We start from the raw sequence: 22,094 nt of genomic DNA, 5'->3' as shown, positions 1-22,094 counted from the left end.
TATCCCTTATCGGTCGGAGCAAAAGCAAGTGGTTAAAAAAAAAAATGTTATACTATTGTTAAGATGAGATTTATTGAACTCATCTTTCAGTTTTTAGTTCAAGTGAAGGAAATCTTGAAAAGTAAACTTGCATGTGTGATCTTTGTTTGACCTCTGAAAAGTTACTTCCACAATCAGTTGTCCAAAGTCTTTCTGATTTGTCCATGATAGCAACTGATGAGGAATGCTTTAGTTCCGAAACTGCTTGTAAAAAAAGAAAATACAAGTAGAACACTGGAAGAACGACGGGATATAAACGGATATAAACAATGACTTTAGGCAGATTTCAGTTTTGCCACAAGTCGCCAAGGTACTGGAGAGGATCCAGTTTAAGCTAAACCTAAAGGACCTAAGTCTTAATGCTTCCCAACACGCTTTTACGGCGGACAGATCTACTATGACTGCGCTTGCCAGCATCACACAAGACTGGTATAACGCTACAGATTCTGGTAGTCTATATAATGGCGTGCATGTGGTCTTTGTAGACTTCCGAAAAGCCTTCGATCTGGTGGATCATGGCGTTCTGTTGACTAAACTCGCTGGCATGGGCATCACCAAGAGCTTTTGGAAATGGACACAGAGCTACCTATCAGGCAGAACACAGCAGGTTAAGCTCCCGGGAGTCCTCTCCAGACATGGTGAGGTGATTGCTGGTGTACCCCAGGGCGGTGTCATTTCTCCTACACTTTTTACTGTGCATGTCAACGATATTGAGGACTGCATCCCCAGGGGAATACCTGTATCCACTTGCAAGTACGCTGATGACTGCACCCTATACGAGCTTGTTTTTAAGGACTCTGTCAGTCAAATGCAGGATGCTGTGACTCACTTGGAAAGATGGGCTGTGCAGAATAAAATGGAGCTGAATGCTAAAAAGACCAAAGATATGTGGATCACCTTCAAGAAGTCCTGTCCAATTCCTGCTCCTATTAATATCGGGCCTACTGAACTGGAGAGGGTTTCAGAGTTTAAACTACTGGGTGTATATGTACAGAACGATCTCAAGTGGAATACACATGTCTCAAGTATTGTCAGCAAAGCGTGTAAACGGATCCACTATCTTAGGGTCTGTAGAACAGCCCATCTCCCCAGGGACATTGGTCTTACAACTTACATCACTAAGATTAGACCTGTTTTAGAATATGCCTCGCCTGTCTGGGGAGGGCTGCCCATTTACCTCGAAGAAGATCTACAGAGAGTGCAGAATAGATGTGTAAATGTCATTGGTCTCCCTAGGGATACTGTTGAGTCACTTGTAACTAGGCGTCAGAATTTGACAAGGAAAGAATTTAAACGTATCCTAGAATCTGAAGCACATCCTTGTAAACGTTTTTTAGAAAAGCCAGTGGATCATGGCCATAATCTAAGATCTTGTAAGACTAACCCAGCGCACCTCAGAATACCTGTATCACGCACTGTTAGGCACAAACAATCATTTATTCCTAGAGGTGCTAATCTTAACTTAATTTGATATGTAGATATAATATGTAGTGTTTTGAATTTTTATTGTAATATTACCGTAATTCTTATCGCCAAAGGTAATAAATAAAGGTTATTATTATTATATCGTGCTCCAGTCATTTCAAGAAAAACAATAGATAGTATCACTGCCTAAAGAATGATATTGACTACCTACTTGCAGGGCAATTCTCTATAGCTAAATTGCTGTAGCTTCAGTTCAAGCTACAATTCATATCTATAGATCACTATCCATAAGAATTTAACATCTTGCAAACAACACTTAAGAGCTTGGCATAGCACCAAAGAATTGCAGGGAATGATCACCTTCACCGACCATAAAACTATAGTACACAGTACTGCACCTGTAGTTATTCAAGTCCAAGCGTTGTGGAAAATGACTAAAGAGACAAAAATCTTTATTTAAAGGTTGTGTGTATTTATTTGCAACAAAAAGCTTACGGCTTTTAGAAAAAAGGTGCTAAACTGCATCGAGATAAAATCCTGTCAAAAAGTTAAAACACTTACACGAAACATTAATTTCAGGAAGAAAAAAAAAAACAAAATGCATAGAACAGACCAGTTTTAGATCCTCTTAATGTTAGACTAGCGGCAAAAATAAGATTTGCTCAGTCAAAATTTAGAACACCCCATGCATTATATAATTTGCCTGCTAAAAAGAAGGAAAACTTCTAATTCAGTTTAGCAAACTCTTTGTGCACATTTCACTTTATCATGAGCTTATAGGTCAGGTTTGACCTGTTAACACTTTAATTCCATTATTGTTGATGTAAATTTGTGGCTTCCGGAACAATAAATGAACTAGATTTTCATTGGCTGAAAATTCATTTCTGGAAAAGCAGTCAGACCTAACTAATTAGGGGGCGTTCAGCAAATTCATAGGCTCTGCTGGCGGGTGTTTTTTCCTTTTTCTCCCCGCCCTTCCAGGGCTCAACACTAACTTTTCAACTTACTAGTCTACCCTTGTAAAAATTTGTAAACGATCACTGTCAAAATTGCGTAGCGTTTTTGGCCAGATTTCGCGGCACGATGAGAGCGATCGCTTAGTGTTTTTGGCCAGATTTCGCGGTGCGATGAGAGCAATCGCGTCGCGATCGCTGTCATCGATCGCTTATCGTTTTTGGCCGGATTTTGCGGTGCGATCGCTGTCATCGATGGCTTAGCGTTTTTGGCCGGATTTCGTGGCGGGATGAGAGCGATCGCGCCGCGATTGCTTTGTTTTTGGCCCGAATTCGCAGCGGATGGTAGCGATCGTGGAGTTTGAAGTGCGTATACGCGTATAGCGTCTTTGGCCGAATTCGGCGCGGAGCGTTGTTAGCGATCGCTCCAGACAGACAGTAAAATAATATATTAAAAATGTAATTTCCCGGCGCACGATCGCGATCGGGGATCAGCATATCGATCGTTTAAGTTGTGTGCGTGCGTGTGTCGTTAGGTATATTAGGCATAATTATGTTAAGTCGGAAATTGTTTAATTGGGTGCGGCCTTAGGGCGAAATTCAATCCTTCAGCGGGGGGGGGGGGGTCTGACAAATGGCACATGGTAACTTTTGTAGACATCAAATCTCCTCAATTGTGTATATCCCAGCAACACTTTCCTTCTAAGGACACATCATTTTTTTCTAAATCCGACAGTCAGCAAAAACTCGCCATAAAAAAAAAATAAAAAAAACATATTTTGAGTGACTGATCCAAGAAGTGCCCCTGACGTGTTGCCCGCAAATATATCTTGCATTACTGGTTTACGGCTCGATATGTAGTTAATTTTCCTCGTATGCGATCATTACATGTTTTGTTGTCTCTCAAACCAAAGATCCTGACCTGTACGAGAAAATAAAGACTTATGACAGGAGGAGGACTGGAAAGGAAGGCAAGATATCCGACATAACCGACGGTGAGGAATATCACAAGCACGTGCCCAGTGGCTTCCTCGCAAACCCAAACAATATATCTCTTTCATTCAACACTGATGGGATTGCGGTGTTCCACAGCTCGAAGCTGTACTTTGTCATCAATGAACTATGGCCCAGAATAAGGTAAACAAATCACAATTAAATAACCGTATTTATTCGAATAAGCGCACAATCTCGAACGTGTTCATATCGCCATCATTCTGCTACGAGTTTTAGGGAGAATGTCGTAGTGGCGGCAACAAGTTATCAAAGTTTAAAACTTTAATCATTTTACAACCGGGAAAGCGCTAAACCTTTTCCAATAAAAATAACCGCACTAATGTTTCAGGTGAAAAATGGTACAATGAAGCTTTCTGAGTCAAATATTTTTCGAGAAGACGCGATTAAACTCGCAGATGTCCTCGTCCTCAAAGGTAAAGCTGCCTATTATTTATTCACTGGGATACAATCTCTAGGTTCGTTGTCTAGGCAGCACCAGAGAATGACATGAGTGACAATGAGATTGAAATTAGACACTACCCGAAGACGGAGTTTTTTCAGAGTACTTTACAGAAACCTTGCTCTGGTACGTCTTTATGTTTTGTTATTAACTATGCATTCACTGTTTTGTTGCAAAATAAACATACCGTACTACAAAAATGTTGAAAATTTAATTAGCGCCCACTCTCCAACCTCGTCCCCAGGGCTTTCACCCTGGGGACGAGGTTGCCTACTCTCAAGGTCCAAAATTTAATAAGCGCCCAGGGCGATTAATCGAATAAATACGGTATTTCAAGACAACCCAGATGACTGTGATGACTGGCTCAATTTTTTCAGTGGCGGATTTTTAACATGGATATAGGGCTTTGACAAAGCCTCACCTTTTTGTTCTTAATACGAAAATAAATAATAAACAAATCTAATGAAAAATTCTTTGTATTTGTTTCTCGTAGAATGTCCCGAACAATATGTATAGCCGGTTAAACGCACTCGTTTCCTCTCAGTAAACGCGCCATGGAAACAATAGCTTAGCTGGACTTATTGTTTCGGGAAGTCTCATTTCACACTCAATTTTTCAAGCAGTTTAACCGTTTGGTAGCTAAGTGGAAAGCTGAATGTGAAGATTAAGGAAGGTGTGGTCTGAAATGCTTAAATCATCAACGTGTACATCGGAACTGGAATTTCACTCTCTGCTATTGATTAGGCGAAAATGAGTCAAACCAGGTGTAACCTTCCTAAGATGGATTGTTTTCAGCCTTTTATTTATTTTTCATATTTTCATTCAAGGATTCCACTTCACTACAAGTAGCGGCATTCAAGTTTGCAGAGCCATGCTAATGCTATCAACGGACGACCTACCAGCGCGAGCAATGTTAGCAACATGAAGTCATTCAATGGAGAAAGCAGATGTTCGACCTGCAATCAAACTGGAACGACGGTATTGTAAACTTCACGCTTTTAATAGAAAGTATTGTCTAACCTCTATCCACCTCTATTAAGTGGCCCTCTGCTTAGCAGTAAGAATCAGTTAATAGCTCTTGCGGTCAGCATATGGATTTTCCAACTTATACATTTTCAACCTCGAACAATGCCTTTCTAGCATTGTGATTGGTTCACACAATCTCGGTTATCAGCTCATATACCTTAATAGTTTGACCTTATATGGAACACGAATACGCTAAGGTACATCATCATCCGGTCGTTTTATATGATAATTTAATGAAAATTAATAAAATTCAGTTACAAGTAATAACCAAACGTTTGGAGTTTGGGAAATAAATGAAACATTATTCCATTTGCAATTGCTGGATATGAAATGGTTACAGCCAACTCGGGCGGGCACCATATTGCTCTTTGTTAATGGCTAAATACCATCTCACATCCAACGCACGCTTATTGAATAATTCAGTGTTAAATAATTGTATCTCTTCTTTATCAGATCAAATATATCTTAAGAATTCATTAATCATTACACCTTTGTAACGTTAGTCACTAAATCATGTTGTATTTGCAGCGTCCTGGCAACCCCCTTCATTGTCTTTGGCTGTTTCAGGAAGATCTAACCATAAGGACCCGACAGCATGTCTTGAATGCAGTGCGAGAGGTGGAACGTACCAACCAACCGGTATGTTGTACAATCAAAGTTCATCCATTAGTAATTGTGTTCAGCAATCAACCAGTTCCTTGCCTTTTCCCAAATTTTAAGCCAAATAAAATTAAGTCATTCTACAACTTTGAGAAAAAAATCATCATGGACGTCTTTTGGTTCGACATCGACTTCTCTTTCTCACCTGTGCGGTTAAAAAATATTGTCATGAGCAGCGAAGCGAAGTTGATTAGGTTTTACGTCGCATATTTTTTACTCAGTGTCAAGGTATAAAGGTAGCTAGCGTCTTGCTGCTGCACAGACCGTTTGATATTGGCAAGGGCCTCTTGGTGGACTACATGCACACTGTTCTTTTAGGCGTCGTCCCACAGCTGTTGAATCTGTGGCTAAGCAAAGACAACAAAGCAAAGCCCTTTTTTATAGGAGACAAGGTAAGAGTTTGAGTCCATTTTTTTTAACGTAGTTTGACTTTGATAGGCTTTTACTAAGTCATTGGACCTCCAAACTTTCTTTCTTTTCTGCCCTTCATTATATGCTTCAGTGGAACAGTTCACGATAAACGGCAGTTGTATATTATGAAACTGTTTAACAAAAATCGTTTAGAAAGATGCAGCCCTTAACTGTCCCTATTGTTACTTTAGTAAACGAACATATAATTGCACACGGCATCCTCTCTTATCTTACAGCTTCCACTTCTAAACAAACGCGTGCAGTCGATACGAACCGTGGACTATATCTCCAGATTGCCCTGTAAACTTGTCGAGAGGGAACACTGGAAAGGTAAATATCCGACTGACTTAGAAGTTTTCTAATATCTTAAAGGGAAAGCTTTTACTGTCTTTGACATACATTTTAATGTGCATCAATTGCAGCAAATGAATACAGAGCTTGGCTCCTGCACTACAGTATCCCAGTTCTAGAGGAAGTGCTACCTTCTCCGTATCTGGAGCATTTCACCTTATTAGCATGGTCCATCCATGTTCTTTTGAGAGACAATATCCCAAGTGGAGATCTAAGGAAAGTCCAACCAGCTCTGGATGACTTTTGCAAGCTCATGGGGCAACTTTATGGTAAGAGGTGGTCGTCCAGTGACCAGACATTCTTTTGTCTTGAGAACTGAAAAATATTACAATCCATGTATTCCTTCATGAAATCACTCCACACTTTTTACGATGCACTTCACGGATATATTATCATGCCATATAGTGAACATCAAGAAATACTTCCTGTTAAAAGTTATAGTTGGCAGCGCCCTGAGGTGGCACAGCAAATAGACAATTATTAGTACCATTTTAAAAGGCGCCCTGGTGTATAAATCTTTATATATTTTAAGTCATAAGCGTTTTCTGTTCATCTTTAAGTCGTATTCATTCGTTCTCTAATCCATCCTTTCATTCACTCAATCATCTAACCATGCGTCTACCCATCCATCCACTATTTATACAGGCTCAAGTTCCAGTTCAATTAAGTTTGATTACCAAACCAATCGAACAACAATCCGGCCAATTGGGTTCGAATGAGTTCGATTGATTTTTGGTTCGCTTTCGTTCGATTGACTGTGCCGGAAATTAGAAATAAATAATTTTCATATTTGCTAATTAGTGTTCTGCCCTAAATTCAATTCCAATCATTTAATTGCTTGAAGGGCTTTTTTCCATTCCAGCTGTCCCCTCAAATGTAACCCCCTAGCCCCAGCACTTCCCCCCCCCCCCAAAAAAAAAAACTGACCGTACCCTCAAGGAGAGAAGAAGCTGAATGAAGGAGATCTCCCTTCTAGTTCTTATGATCAACTTCACCTCCCAAAACCTCAAAATTTCACCTACCTCCGCTACCCACTCCCAAGTCAAAGGCCTGGCTATGTACTATAAAGTAAATACCGAAATAAACAATTTGCTACATTGCACTTTTGATTGATAAGACTTAAAAAAGGCCAAGTTGCAAATAAAACCTTCATACGCTGTTGGAAACGCACCGATTTGCCTTTAAAAATCAAAGCGTTGAAAACTTCCTGAAGGGGGAGATTGAGTATTAAAAGAGTTGTGTTTTAATAAGCCTGATCATGATATGCTACATTAATTAGCACATGAGCTTCGAGAGTGAGGGCCAAGATCGTACCAAATGTAAAGTAAACCATCAGTCCATTACCACAAGCACCTCTAAAACTGTTTAAAAAGACATAATATAGTTCTTTCTGTTTTATCCATCTATAATCGCTACTAACCTTGCAAAGTAGTTGAAAAACGGGAGAAAAACAACCATGCCTACCCTTCCGCGCGCCATCTTTGATTGAGTGTTAGTTCCCAGTGTCCCAAAGCGTCCACAATGCGCGGCCTCCTAGGGCCCTGGTGGGTGCATGTGTTTGCTGCTAAAAAGTAGATTTTGTAACTTTTTAGCGACTTCGTAGCTCACATTTGAAAAAAGGTCCATTAATTAACGGGGATAAACCTATAGCGGGGCTGGTTTGACAGAATAGGCTGAAATACATGGACTTTAATAACAGAAAAGGCAGGAAATGGTGAGCGCTTGTTCGCTCTGATGTTTTTCTTTACTTTTTTTCTGGATTTAGTTAGATTTGCGAATTAAAGGCGTCAATGAAGAAAAAAAACCTTTATTTTTTTGTCTTCTTTGACTTGGCATCTTATTGTTGTAGATGCCGCTGTTAAACTAGTGATTGACAGTGCAGAGATTAATACTTTACAACCGTCAAAACTTTATATACCTACAGGTAGCCCAAGCTTGAAATATAAGCATCGGCGAACATCGATATTGTTGCATAGCATTCGAACTATAAGGATTTGTGTGGACAAAAAAACTGTCGTTTTTCGTAACCTACGAAAATCAAAATCAATAAAAAACAGCTTACCTTACATAAAATGTGTGTTACGTCTCTCCTGTGTGGTCCATGGGCCGATTTATGGCCGTTTTATGGGTTGTACTGTAAACGGTTTTCTCTCTTTACTAGAGATTTATATAGCCATAGCGGCACGCGTGCGTTCATACCAATAGGAAAGTATTTACATTCTCTGTCACTGCCACCACGTTTAGCTCAGCCAAACGTAAACACATTTCTTATTTATATTCACGACTAAGAGAAGGGAATGGGTGTGCAGCTCGAGCTGTGGGGCAGCTGAGAAATTAAAGAACGGGAAACAATCACAGACCTAGAGACATAGAAATTGCTTATCGGTTTTCTAACGAGTCTTCAACGTAGCCATCCTTAGCGTTTTCCGAACGCCATCTACTATGGCGCCTAAACGTTCTATCGGAGATACCACCATTAGCGGCGGCAGATGCACCTGGCCACTTCTAAAGCTGTGCCAAGAGAAAGACTTAGGATCTAAGCCTACGTCTGCAATCTTCTTCAATAAAACTTCTTTACATCTTGAATACGACAATTTGGAGCCTGGGCAGATGGACTGAGGGCTGTACTTGGTTTGAATATTTCCAAACAAACAGTCGTCTCCACCTTGGGAAGATGTCCGCGGTAGAGTGAGTTTGGCTTGCGATAAGTACTTCTCTGTTGAAAGGGCCTGTTTACAGGGAGTTGGGGGACCCCAGATATGTGAGGTAACCCGCTTAGGTGGGGTAACCCGCCTGTCCATATAATCTCTCATTTTAATTTGATCACGTTTACATGATAGGTGGGGTGACCCGTCACATGATACTTCACCTACCTGGGGTCCCCCACCTTCATGTAAACAGGGGCCCGTTTCTCGAAAGTCCCGATAATTAACGGGCCCGGCAAGCTGTCTCCGTTTACATTAAAGATCGAGGTATCAATAGTTTTGCATCTAGCATGATAAAACTATCAGTTAGTGAAACAAAATGGAGTAGTCTGCTAGCCAGGATTAGCGCTCTTATTCTTTATATTTCGATTTGAAAATTTGATTTCGGGTCCGAAAAGTTACCGGGATTTTCGAGAAACGGGCCCCTGGCCATAAATTACCCCAGGGGCAAAGATCCGCGCCAGACTTGACAATGGGGACAATGGCGACATCGCGATAATGATCAGTTTTACTGCTTTCAATTGAAAAATTTCAAAATGAGTGTCATGCAGAGCTATATCTTTAAGCTTCAGATCAGCCAATTCGTCAAATCTTAAGAACCCCACGAAGGCCAGTAACGCCATGGCCATTAATTTCGTGTCCACCAAAGATCCATCGATATTTTGAAAAAACGTTTGTAAAATTTCGGGTGTAAAGATGATTTCCACTGACGCGTTTTTGGCTACGCACATTAACGCACGTAAATTTTAATCACGTAAATAAAATAAAGACAAGATAAAAAGTGCTGAGCTTAAACGAGAAGTTGAGCGAGGCTCAACTTTTCCGCTTACGAGCGACCTTTCATGCATTGCCTCTATTTTATTCGCGAACGTGAATTTTACGCACGTGCGCACGTAAAAATTACGCGACACTGGAAATCCACCCTAATGGGGAGCTTTTTGGAAGTGAGGTGTAATAGCCTTCTCTTTGCGGACTCCACGACCTTCTGGGGAAGTGTATGATTGGTAGGAGAGTCCAAACCAGCCAATATCGTGAGCACAGCGGATGCTACGTAGAAGGTGATCTGGACCGGAGCAAGAGAACTAGAAGCCTGGACAAAACGTGCTTGAAATTATTCCCTAATTTGACTAGTAGACCATTTGATTACCTATTAATATCATGGGTGACGCATTATGTTAGGAAAAAGCTCCCGCAAAACGATTTTGGAAAAACAGTTCTCAGTGCCGAAAAATACTGCAGCAGGTAAAATAGGTAATGGCGTCATTAATGGCGTCAGTTACTATGACAACTCCGATGTCATTGCAACCCTGATCATAACAAATGTTCATCTTTGTCTAATACAACTGTGGTGGCAGTTTTTCCAAATCTTTGTTTATGGCGACGTAGTTTATAATTATGCTCAAACCTGGGACGTAATAACCCTGAAAAACTGTATCGAGCCACCTTAATACGGAAACCCCGTTAAAGAGAGGAGAAGTGTGACGGCACGTTACCATGGTAGCAAAATTTCCGGATCGCAACAATAGAGAGTTTAAGCAACGACGCCGGCGACGGCAAAAGAACTGGAAAAAAGCAATAAGTTCTTACCATCGCGCTTTTTTGTACGTTTCTTGGCCGTCGTTGCATGACTACGACGTGAAACGTCCAAATTTCACGCACCTGCTTTACGAACTAAGTGAGCAAAACGCAAAATTTTCTTTTTCTTTTCCTAAACTTAGATACAGTCCTTTCGGATTTGACCCCAGAAAATTTCGCCAACATTTGAAAAATTAAATGAAATTGAATGAGATCGATGAAGTTTGAAACAGTGCGAATTCAGAAATTTTGCTACCATGGGAAAGTGACGTAACGACTTCCCCTCGCTATTATGGACACTTTCTATAACCCCGCAGTGTCCGTATTAACGGCTCGAAATCATTTGGAGTCACGTGTTTTAAGCGGTACGGCCTGGCCTGGGCCTGAGGACGTGATGCTGCACAAGGATCTCATATCTGACTCAATGCGTTCTTTGTAGAATATGATCATATGGTACAAAAAACACCTTGCTGGATGGCAAACAACACAATGGGTCATTAAAAAGAAAGGATATTAGCTTTTTGAAAGATGTAACCGCTTTGTTTTCAGTCTTGCCTTCGTTTGCCATGCAGCAAGTTGCCGCGAGTATTTCTACTGTGTCAACATATTCTGCTAAGTGCCCATCGTATTAAAGAAAAGAAAAATTACGTCGTTGGCTTTATCTCGTAAGAAACAGATTCTTATAAAACGTCACCAACAACGACTCCTGTGTTGAACATAAATTGTGGAATTGTCCATTTTGAGAAATCAAGCTTTCAAGGTAACTCATTCGACAGACATTAGACATTAGAATTCATCTCATCCAATTTTCAACCCGAAGTGCCGAGTGACTATATATTTCAAAGCACGGTAAATTAATAAGCTTTGAAAGTCTCAAATGAGTTCAATTGAAAAATAAATATAAATAACAAAATGGAGCATTTTATTCAAAAAGATAACAATTGATTTAATCTCATTTTGTATCAAAAGCCGTGAATCAAACGTTCGTCAAGCTCAACTCCCACCCAGTGTGTTTCGGCTGGTAAAACAAGGAAGGTCAAGTTGGTTCATCTTTATGGATACGTTGCCTGTGCTGATTCCTCTCCCATATATTGGTCACATTGGGGTTGTGGCCTTTACAAAGCCGACAGTGCAGTACGGATTTTATTATCGTGGCCTTGACAAACGAAAGCAATGAGATTCTTTTCCCGCCTAAAATGTTGCGTGAAGGCGCCCACGTGCACGGTTGGGTTTTGGTTCCTGGTTACAACTCTTATTCGCCTGAGCTTGTTATGTCGATTTACGACGCTCCTGTGTCCGTTACCGCTGGTCAGAAGCTGCGCTTGTGGTATCTCGAGGATTTGAAGAAATCCCATGAATTCGATAACCATGGAAAAGCATGCGCCGACATTTACGGTGAATTCATGTGACTGAATTCTACATGCTCATGGGGCAACTGTTAACTAAAGGGAATATATGTTATGACTAGAAGACAACTCGGAGGCCCATAACTTTGGAATGACACGTACTGATTAGTTTTGGGTGAATTAAGTTCTTGTAAAATTGTATTTGGTCTCGATAAGTTGTAAAGCTACTACTAAACTAAGGGAGTGAAAATAGAACAAAATGAATATGAAAAGAAAAACGTTTATAAATGAATTTGTCATTTCCGTTAATCACTATGTCCTTGAAATATGCTAATAGCCCACGTTCCATATATTAAAAGAAAATTCTAACATGACTCCGAGGCTGTTTGGTCATATTTCTATTTTTCAGTGCTCAAGTCTCTTCTGGAGTTGTGGGACAATGGAGTCGCGAAAATTTGCAATTTTGTTCATAAAGCCTGAGAGTCATGTTAGAATTTTGATATATCGAGCCTGGGCTGTATTGGCAATGTTCTAAATTAGCGGGAAATGGGTAGGACTTTTGAACGTAAAGGCTCCCCGAATCGTTGGAAGGGACAGCAGAGACAAATGCTTTATAATAAATATAGTTAGCTCCTTCGCTGAGGTCGGTCGGAAGCAAATTATCATTTTAAAAATCAACAAATAAAGATTCAAGATTCATCGAGCCCTGATCTAATTTTTTCCTTTTTTTAACGGTGTAAAGTTGAGGAGATCAGTTCCATGACACCTATCGCATATTTATTAAGAATCAAAAAATGAATCTGAACTTCCTCTTACAGTTGTTGCAATTTCCAAAAAAATAGGAAAAAAATTATCACAGTCAGAAAAAACATTCACCCGTTTCACTGGAGAAGGATTGGAAAAATGTTCTTACCCAAAGTTATAAATCATCAAGCACTCTAAGCAATGGTAGTAGGACCCATCAGGATTCCAATTCGGGTCTGTAATAGTACGCCGAGAGATCAACAAAATCGTGGACGACTATTTAAACGTGGGTCCGATTCAGTATTTAATCAAGAGTATTAATAAAAACCAAATTGGACGACTCAAAGTTCTTATACCAATCAATCATCTCCTTTATTTTAAGCTTTTTAAAGATTAACGTGTTTGATACAGTTTTTCAGAGACCATACCGATATTTTTCAATCGCCTTAAAAGTGATTTTATCATTGCCCGCCGCCCGATCACTATAAAAAAATTGTCGCCACTGGCTGATTTTGGATTGAGATTTGTCAAATTTTAGTTTTAATTAAAACAGATAAATAAACAAAACAATTGAAATCGTAAAAGCCGAATTTCACGCGATCTAGACCTGCCACTGAAAAGCCGACACCAGGAACTTATTAAAGGGTGGTGTTTAGCAAATAACCTCCACGATCAAATGAATCGGAAATCTCGAGTCAGATTTAGTTAAATTCAAAACACAAGACCATACTCTTAACATAACTTAAAAAAGGTTGGAAGCCACTTACCTTGTCTGCCCTTATTTGGCAAATGCGCTACTGTTTTGTACGAGACACTTTGAATGTTCAAAGGACACTTTTCATCGTTGGCTAATTATAAAAAGCAAAGTAATCATTATGATAAAATGTATTGTCCCGACAGCTGGCACACAATACTATCCTACCCAAATAATTGCAATTTGTCCGATTCAATAGTCTAAATTAACCTCTTGCCATCTTAAAGTTTGTTGTTGCTATGGAAACAACTATTTTAACGTGTCAGTGATCACGTGAAGTCGTCAGTAGCCAATCTCAATACTACCTGTCAAACGGTTGACATACCTGTCAAAAACGGGCCAGAAGTATTCCTGCACACCCATACCGCCTTGTTATATCTCCGATCTCATGAATCGATGAAGCATTGGACTCTCAGAACTTGGATGATCAACTTTACCTCAGGTTAGTTCTGAATGTACACGTAAAAAGCCATATTTGTTGCCAGCCAAAAAGGAAAGTCATCCGTGCTTAATTAAGAAAGGTAGAACATTATAAGAATTCACCTTTTATATACCCACTTTGCTTCGATATTAACTAACTTTTCAGCTGATGCGAGTTTGGTCGTAATTCACGAGCGAAACGCGAGCCTGAGTCAAGCACCAGCCACGAGCCAAGAGCCATGCACGAGACAAACTCGAGTCAAGCACTGAATGTTTCAAACTTTATTCCCATTCGGAGAAGCAAAAATTGCCCAGAATTTTCTATAGCTTGACGGGAAGGCTAAAAAGTTCTAGATGACCGTTCCATTCATGAACAATTCTCGAAGCTTATATAATAAATTCCCTTCGATTTTCTAAGTTTAATTTTTCTCATATCACACCCCAGGTAAAGCTATTTTTCGCAGACAAAGGAAACCTAAAATTTTCGGAACCGAAAATGCGGTGAAGGGAGGAATCAGAAAAATTTCGTAAAACTTTAAATTGCATCTAAAATTTTCGGGAAAATAATACTGAAGCCCTTATAATGACCGATCAGGTAAATTTTTTTTAGCGCCTCTTGGAATACATTTCTAGACATCTAAAAGTACTATGGATAACCTAAAACGTGTTTTCCGGCAATGCATTTTGGAGGAGCCCTTCGTTGGGTACCCCTGCTTACTCTGGTATGTTGCATGCATCAGTCAACTCCAAGAGGGTCTCATGGGGTTAAGCGTGTGGCGTGAAACGTCCAAAAAATCAACCGTGTGTAGTGAAAAAGGGAAAAAATTAACCGTGTGTCGTGAATTATTTTTGTCCAGATAACCGTGTTGTTTGTAGCTTTTCCTAAGCTCTGAACAATTATTTGATGTATGTGGTCTATTTGGTACTTTTAGTTTGTTTTTCAGACAGAAAAAACATTTATTCGATAGAAAGACAAAATCACCACAGGTATCCCAAAGAACACGAAATAACAATGCACATTGTGTATGACGTCATTTTTGAAGATAAGCACATGGCTGGTGGATTTTAGATTCTGTCTGATCGTCCCGGTCGAAAGTCTTGACGATGAGTGTGATTAAAGCCATTGTAAGTGTCTTTAGTCAAGGGCAAGAAAAGCCACTCGAAAGATATAAGTCCAGAATTCTGTTAAGCGACGAGCACAAGGAGTCGTTAAATGCTTTCCAAAAGCATCTTTCTGATTTTTTGGGCCTCAAGGATAAGATGCGAACCTTGGGTCTGGGCCAATACACATTGAAGCTGTACCGTATAAGCAAGTGCGATGGAAAAGTTGAGAACTTTGACATATCTACCCTGCCGCAATACAAACTTGAACTACCATCATTACTTACTGGAGAAAGTGAATTGAACGGTAAGTGAAAAGCTTGAATCAATATGTACTCGATATAAAACTTTAGTGTTACTGGATGGCTTCGCCGGGTGCTACTTTTCAAACCCTTACTTCAGCGCCAATATTTTGACTCTAATAATGCGTGGCTTCACACTAGAAGCAAGTTTTGCTTAGTAAAATTTCAAGTAAAATTTTGCAAAGCAATTTTCTTTTACTTAAGCCTTCACATAAGAATTCGAGCAAGAAAATTTTTTACTTAATCGTCGTGAGGTGCTGACAGATAGAGGAAACGTGATGCAACATAAGAATTGTACGACTTGAATTGAAAATGGATCGCAGAAAGTATTTTGCATTTGTTGCAGTGTTTTTTTGGTTTTTGCTTTATAGCGGTAGTGTAGATGATGTCATGTGTAATGTAGAAGATGTACGCAGAATATGAGGCGAAAACACTACCAAATAATAAATAGCAAAACATGGTATTTACAAAACAAATACTTTAGCCGGCACCATAATCGTGATCGTAGTCGGAAATCATGTCGACGTTCTTGCTTTTGATTTTCCTGCAATTCACCGAGCTGAAAACTATGTTTAAAAGGCTGGACTGTATTAAATTGTGAAATACGGCAGCAACGCTCACGTGCTACCGGCCGGTGCAGATAAATATCCCTTGTGACTGATGTGTTTGAAGCATCTCACGCTGCGACTCGTGTTTATTTTCCACTATTATAATCTAAGGAAGACACACTAGGGCGATTAACTAGCTGAACATTCTTTCTAAGATTTGTTTACAAACCGCCTTTTATTAGTTAAACGTGACAACTGTTTTCACTGTGAAATTTAACCGGCAATCTAAGCCACTAACTCTCAGAGGATTCAAATTGCAAAAGCGCGCCATAATAAAAAATGAAAGGGGACGAAGTGCTTGAATGTAATGACTTCTCTTGTGATTATTTTCGCTGTATTTTTGCGAAGGAGAAGGAGTTTTTTTCAGCAAATGAGGCTTATGTCCTTACCAATTAGGAAGATGCGACGAAATCTTTTAATTCTGTCAATCCAACAACGAAACAACATTCAGTGCCATAACTGGGATAAGCGCAAGACTATGTGGGTTTATCCAAGACCACAATTCTGGTTTAAGAACCTGGCCGAAGAAATAGAGAATCCAATGGGGTCGGTGGGATTGTAAATCGAAAGAAATGACCGTTAGAATTGTCTGCCATGTTGAATTTCTCAAGTTCAACCAAGAGGCAATAGTCTGGAAAATAATATTACCAGATTATTTGGCAGGCGTCTGTCACTACGCGCGGCCCGATTGGTTATTGCGTTTATCAGGACAAGTTATACCATCTCGCGAGGTAGTATAACTCTACGTGAATTTCCGCTAGTAAAGGCGAGAAAATCCCTTGTTTTTGCTTGTGAAAACAGCTCGCATTTTTAACCAGCTAAAACCAAGACGAGGTGTTTTCACAGTATTTCCGGACTTTTCCGGCTTTATCTAGTTAAAATTGTTCTAGTGAAAACACAGCCATAATAACCGAGCAGATAAATTTTTCTTTAGCGCCACTTGGAATACATTTCTAGGGATCTAAAAGTACTCTGGATAACCTAAAACGTGCTTTCAAATGCATTTTAAAGGAACCCGTCGTTAGGTCAGCCCCTGCCTACTCTGGTATGTTGCATACATCAGTCAACTCCAAGCCTTTCATGCCGTGAATTACAATAATGCGAATCTTAAGACTGGAGCTCGATGATGTTATTATTCCTCCATTTGCAGTTATTGCCGTGGCAGTTGCTTGCCAGGGGGAAACATTACCTTAACTGTTTGTTTTCGTTTTGTGGCGAGAGCGGTACAACCGTTGACTGGACGCATTTATCGGGCCTTTTCAGCATGTTCAGGGATTGGGAATTCTCGTTTTCGAATTACCTGTTAAACAGCCAATTACAAAGGGTGGAGCTCGGATCCACTTGTGCTTGAAGGAGATGATGAGCATAGTTTAAAATATCTGCTGTTTTCTATGGCAAAAAAGTAATATTCGCGGCACAACAGAGGCTCTCTTCAATGGCTGTTATGCACATGCACCCTCTAACAGAAAATGATAAAGTTGTCTCTTTGCCAAAAAAATTAAATCCGGAAGTTCCACAATTTGAGAAATATCCATGTTTTTCAAAACTTTCGTAATACAATCTAAGACAACCTAGTTCCCTCCTACAGACGTGCTTCTCCAGTCTCGTTTGGTCAGCCTCCTCCTCGGATTTCACTTCCCCGCAAAAAAACCTGGTTACGGCCTAGCCTTCTACAGTTGTTATTTCTATCGCTTCTTTGTTTTAATAGTTTGGTGACAATAGCTTGTGATGCAAATGATCATGAGCTCGTCAAATAACGCTTTTCCACATCACGATCGAAGCGCGTAATTACGTATCACATATTTCATGTTTTCTGTCAAATCATTCTACAATTTATATAAAAATGTTTATTGCTTTTCCGTGGCCATGAAACTCAAAATAGAAAACAAAAAAATAATAACATTTGGGCTTGACTCGAGGATGGCTCGTGCCTGGCTCGTGATTGACTCGGGCTAGTGAAATGACCAAACTCAGCTGATGTGGCGTAAAAGGTAGTTCAGTTTAGGTTTTGCGGACGGGTTCGATCGCCAAAAGACACTGAAGAATACCTACATCACAACACAGTACCTTATCAACACCGTGGCCGAGGAAAAGATATAGTTTTCGCGAAATTTCGTCTGGGACAACATCATTTTCTTTTCATATTTAAGCAGCCGAATAAACAAGTCATGCAGATCCACTATAAGAGACTGCAAGAAAAAGAATATTTATAACTATTGGAACAATTACATATTAACAAAATTTTGCAAAAGAAAATGGTAATTTCCCTTAATTGAGTGGAAGGCAATATGGTCTGAAAATCTTGCGAAAATCAGTTGAGCGATAAAATGTCATAATGTTTTTAATTCCTTCTTCCCAGAAGTGCTATTGTTGCCCTAACTGACCATGAAGACTCTAGCTTTTCTGTTAATGGCCCTGATGTTCGCTGAAAAGGCCGAGGCTCAGCCGTCATGTCCGCCGCCCTGCTGGGGTCCCTGTAGCGGTAAGTATGGACTCTCCCTAAATAAAGTACCCTGGCAACAGAAGGTTACGTCGCTTCGACCGAACCGAGGGACAAGGCCAATAAAAATTCAGATCTTTTTCAAAAGGGCAAATCTATTTTCGCACCATGCCAGCGACAGAAAAACAAAACAAGAACAAAAGACTTTGTACTAAGTGACAGACCATTTATCACGAGGCACTACGCACTGAGTGGCCTAGCGGTAAGAAGTATATGATACTTCGAGTAAATATGTATCCCAAATTAAAACTCCGGAAAAATCTTGCAAGGCCTGTTTTTAAGAAATAAATAATACAGGTTGGATAGTAAGGACAGGTTAAACTGACGATAATCTCGTTGATTATAAGTTGACTGACAATCGCAGATCACTCGAACTGTTGCTCGAACTATGCACCCGTACAACTCAATCAATATAGTGGCTTATTTTAAACACTTAATTTGTAGTATTTTTTCCTTACACTACTACATGATTACATAAGAAATTTCTGCAATTTGATTGGCTTAGAACAGTGGTATTTCAGCTCAATTTGAAATGCCTACACGTGAAAATTACAAACCTTTTGTGGGTAGTAGTATAAACAAATAATAGTATAATTAATATTTGTACGTGATATTTGGCATAAATACCACACGTGATATTTCAAAATTGTGTCAAATTTCACTCGCCTAACGACTCGTGAAATTACGTATAACAATTTCGAAATATCACTCGTCGTATTTATGCCAAATATCACTACAAATCATGCTATTACCTATACAAAGCTGACAGCTATTTGCTTAAAAAACTGCCTTCAAGTATTTGAAAGAATACTTTAGTGTTAGTTCGTAACTTTTTAAAACAACATATCATATTTTATTGTTAGTAGGCTCTTACCTTCTGGAAAAGTTGCGACTAGCTAAAACATTTTACAAAATGAGTTTGGTTTTACTGCTTTTGTTTAAAATGAAGGTAAATAATTTGAATTGTTAACTTTTTTATGCTTTCATGCAACCGAAAAATCATAGAGCAAATATCGCCACGGACAGGGTGGATTGCCTGATACCAGTCCTCTGATTTGCTACCATGTGACTCAAAAAGCCACTAAAATCGCAGAAAACCTAATTGGTGGTTTATAATGCATATTATTCTTTCAGAGACTCTGAAAAAGGTGAAAATCTTGTTAGATGAAGTGAGTGAGGTAAAACAACTCGTAGGTGAGTAACTATCTGCAAACACGCATCGGGATACCAAATTAAGCCAAATACAAGCCTATTAAACCTTTGCTGCTCTCTAGCTTCTATTTTTCTTGTACAGTCAAACAGCCCCTCACGGACACCCCCTTATTAGAGACACCTCATTATTACGGACAATTTGCTTTGTTGTCGGAGAAAGAAAGCCCTTCCATTTTCTCTAAATTCAACCGCTTAGTACGGACAGTCCATTATTATGAACTCTTCTAAGGCTCCCGCAATGTCCGTATTAACAGAGCTTGACTGTACTTCTACCCGAAATCATTTGGAGTCACGTGTTTTAAGCGGTACGGCATGGCTTGGGCCTGAGAACGTAACGCCTTACAGGGATCTCATATCTGACTAGAATATGGTCACGTGGTACAAAAAACACCTTGCTGGATGCAAGCAATTGCAACGCAGTGGGTCCTTGAACAGAAAGGACATTAGCTTTTTGAATGATACCGTAACCTCTTTGTTTTCAGTCTTGCCCTCGTTTGCCATCTACCCGGGCATCTAGCACGATGTTTTTTTGCACCGTGTGATCGTATTCAGTAAAGGACCCATCATATTAAAGAAAAAGTCGCATTATCTCGTAAGCAACAGGTTCTTATAAAACGTACCAACTGCTATTCCTGTGTTGAACATAAATTGTGAAATTGTCCATTTTAAGAAATCAAGCTTTTAAGGTAGCTAGACATTCAAATTCATCTCATCAAATTTTCAACGCGAAATGCCAAGTAACTATATTTCAAAGCACGGTGAATTCTGAATAAGCTTTGAGTTCAAGTTCCAGTTCATTTATTCACAATTAATCAATTACAATACAACAACAAAAAGAAAAAAAGAAGTAAAAACAGAGCTGACTGTACATTGAATTAAACATAACAAAGGAAAAAAAGTGTGTAGCAGCCAAAGGAGCCAAGCTTTCGAGTTGGTTACTACCACAGAGCGGTTACAAGTGGGTGGAGATTATACAGTACTTATAAAAAACTAGTTATAGAGCTCTGGCTAAATTAATCATATTGAAAAGGAAGGGTATATAAGAGTAATGATAACTATTTAAATTAAATAATTAAATAAATAGAGCTAAATAACAGATTAATGTTGTTTAAGATGCCTGACTGTCAAGTAGAAATAGTTTATATTCTTTTTTTAAAACGCTTCAAAAGGAGACACTTAATTTTCATAGTTGTTGCTTCCCAGGTCTGTGATGCAACTACGCTAAACCTTGCTAGGCCATATTAATTAGTTCTGGAAAATGGTCAGCACAGGTTTTGATTAGTGGCATACCTAGTATTGTAATTATGGACAGCCGAAGCCGGTTGAGCTAAGTCATAGAGGGCAGGAGGTGTATCATTTTCTTGTTTAATAAAAAGTGGAGCATTTCATTCTAAAAATTTAAAGGGTTGATTTGATCTCTTTTTGTATCAAAGCCGTGAATCAAACGTTCGTCAAGCTTAATACTGACCCAGTGTGTTTTGGGACAAAGGACGACGCCTATGGTGAATTTCAGGCTTTGAAAGGTGGCAAATTAAGAAAGGTCAAATTGGTTCATCTGTATGGATACGTTACCTGTGCTAAACCCTCTCCCATATATTGGTCACATTGGGGTTGTGGCCTTTTCAAAGCTGGTGACAGTACGGATTTCATAATTGTGGCCTTGACAGACGAAAGCGATAAGATTCTTTTCCCGCCAAGCCAATTGGGTAAAGGCGCCCACGGTTGGCTTTTGGTTCCTGGTTACAATTCTTATTCGCCTGAGCTTGTTATGTCGATTTACGACACTCCTGTGTCCGTTACCGCTGGTCAGAAGCTGCGCCTATGGTACCTCGAGGATTTGAAGAAATCCCATGAATTCGATAACCATGGAAAAGCATGCGCCGACATTTACGGTGAATTCATGTGACTGAATTCTACATGCTCATGCGGCAACTGGTGACTAAAGGGAATGTATATTATCAATAGAAGACAACTCGGACGCAGATAACTTTGAAAGGGCACGCGCGGATTAGTTTAGGGTGAATTAAGTTCTTGTAAAATTACTATATTGTCTTGATAAGTTGTATAGCAACTATTAACTGACTAAGGGAATAAAATAGAATAAAATGAATATGAAGAAGAAAAAGTTTTTTTTGATACTATAAATGAATTTGTCTTTTCCGTTAATCACTATGTCCTTGAAAATAGCCCAAGTTCGATATTTAAAAGTTCTAACATGACTCTAGGCTTTCTGGTCATATTTCTATACTTGGTTTGGTTTTTTTCAGTGCCCAAGTCTCTTTTGAGCATTGTGAGATAATGGAGTTGTGAAAAATTTGTAAGTTTGTCCATAAAGCCTCAGAGTCATGTTAGAATTTTAATACTATCGAACGTAGGCTATTGGAGCGGAGAATGGGTACGACTTATGAACGCAAAGGCTCCTGAATCGTTTGGAGGGACATCAAAAACGTGGCGGACAGCAGAAAAACACCGTTTAAAAACGCTCTCTAGGTCATTTTGACTGGAGAAA

The 22,094-nt window shown here is 39.4% G+C and overlaps 1 protein-coding gene across 2 annotated transcripts; it reads left to right on the top strand.

Moving 5' to 3' along the window:
- The first annotated feature begins 13,829 nt into the window (after positions 1-13,829).
- Positions 13,830-21,695, top strand: LOC140930570 (uncharacterized). Of its 2 annotated transcripts, none has more exons than XM_073380292.1 (4): positions 13,830-13,884; positions 18,233-18,355; positions 19,508-19,567; positions 21,019-21,695. In XM_073380292.1, the coding sequence occupies exons 2-4, from the start codon at positions 18,259-18,261 to the stop codon at positions 21,489-21,491; spliced, it is 630 nt and encodes a 209-aa protein (XP_073236393.1). In that variant the 5' UTR covers positions 13,830-13,884; positions 18,233-18,258; the 3' UTR covers positions 21,492-21,695. The 2 variants fall into 2 exon arrangements, with proteins under 2 accessions (XP_073236393.1, XP_073236394.1); XM_073380293.1 differs by having other exon boundaries at positions 13,842-13,963.
- The last annotated feature ends 399 nt before the right edge of the window (positions 21,696-22,094 follow it).

Source organism: Porites lutea, chromosome 3 (assembly GCF_958299795.1).
Source record: "Porites lutea chromosome 3, jaPorLute2.1, whole genome shotgun sequence".
Classification (NCBI taxonomy): domain Eukaryota; kingdom Metazoa; phylum Cnidaria; class Anthozoa; order Scleractinia; family Poritidae; genus Porites; species Porites lutea.
The sequence above is the reverse complement of the archived record's forward strand: the minus strand, read 5'-3'. Positions and strand labels throughout refer to the sequence as shown.